This window comes from Myotis brandtii, unplaced genomic scaffold (assembly GCF_000412655.1).
Source record: "Myotis brandtii unplaced genomic scaffold, ASM41265v1 scaffold776, whole genome shotgun sequence".
Lineage (NCBI taxonomy): Eukaryota > Metazoa > Chordata > Mammalia > Chiroptera > Vespertilionidae > Myotis > Myotis brandtii.
Window position 1 is genome coordinate 18,229 of NW_005371110.1, and position 1,488 is coordinate 19,716.

Below are 1,488 nucleotides of genomic sequence, written 5' to 3' on the forward strand. Positions count from 1 at the left end.
AAAGCTGTGAAGAACAGGGACAGATTAAATAAGGTCATGAAGCAACTACACAGTCATAGATATGATCAGTATTATGAGTAGAATGATGGTTTCAGTTTCATGCACACATCAAGATTTATAAAACAGTATATTTAACATATAATTTACTCATTACAGCTGTTATAAAATGGCTCAAGATAAAAGAAATGTACATTCACCTATTTTGTAACAGGTTTTTCAACTCTACATTCAATCCACATTCTTTTGCCCTCAGGGCAAGTCTCATTTCATAGACAGAAAATGTAACAAACGATGAAGTACTTTCACCCAAACCAGTGGTCGTCAAACTCATTAGTCAACAGAGCCAAATATCAACAGTACTTCTTCAAAATAGACTCGCCTAGGCCGAAAACTGACTTCAGTGCATGCGCCAGGAAGTTTCAATCGCACTGTACGTGCACGCCCCCATGTGGTATTTTGTGGAAGAGCCACACTCAAGGGGCCAAAGAGCCGCATGTGGCTCGCGAGCAGCGGTTTGCCAACCACGGGTCACTCTAACCTTTTGCGGAATCTGGGCAAGGGCTGATGCAATCACATTGGCTCTTTCTTCTGATATGTTCCTGACCATTGATCCCAAAGTAAACACGACAATACCATGTTTTCCAGAGCTCTGGACAAACTCTTCCATCTCCTGTTAAAAAAAAAAAAAAAAAAAAAATTGCTCCATCACAAAAGAGTAATAGCATAGCAAATGCCATTGAAAGGAATGCTTTCAAACAACTAATGAGAGAAATCAAGTATTATCTGGAGTTATGAGTACTTCTTTTTTTTTTTTACAAGTTGTGCTAAAATATACATAACATAATATTTACCATCTTAACAGTTCCTAAGTGCACAATTCAGTAATACATATATTCACATTATTGTACAACCAAGCTATAGAACTTCTTCATCTGGCAAAAGTGCAACTGTACCTGTTACGCAATAATTCCCTCATCACTGGTCCCTGGTAACCATGATTTTATTTTCTGTTTCTATTAATTAAACCAGTCTGGATACATAATATAAGTGGAATCATGTGGTATTTGCATTTTGTCAGTGGCTCACTTCATTTAACACGATATTCTCAGGCTCCATCCATGTTATAGCATGTGTTAGAATTTCCTTCAGTTTAAGGCTGAGTAAAATTGCATTGTATGTAAATACTGCATTTTGTTTATTGATTCTTCCGTCAGTGGGCTCTTATGTTGCTTCCACTTTTGAGTTGTGAACAGTGCTGCTATGAATTTGGATGTGAAAATATTTTATTGAGATCATGATTTTAATTCTTTTGGATATATACCAAAAACTGGAATTGCTGGACCTTAAGGTAATCCTACTCTTATTTTTTGGGAAAATCTCCATTGTTTTCAGTACTTGCTTTTTTTTTTTTTTTTAACAGACTCAATATTTCAATTCCCATGGAAAGATGCATGTTATATGAGATTGATTTCCTTTATCAGGTATATC

General features: G+C 36.0%; 1 protein-coding gene across 1 annotated transcript in view; it reads right to left on the reverse strand.

Moving 5' to 3' along the window:
- The window catches only part of LOC102250197 (UDP-glucuronosyltransferase 2B31), a 46,976-nt gene that overhangs the window by 8,668 nt on the left and 36,820 nt on the right, over positions 1–1,488 (reverse strand). The window contains exon 4 of the mRNA XM_005883176.2: positions 539–670. Coding sequence (XP_005883238.1) covers positions 539–670 — 132 coding nt within the window. The remainder of the gene's footprint in view (positions 1–538; positions 671–1,488) is intronic.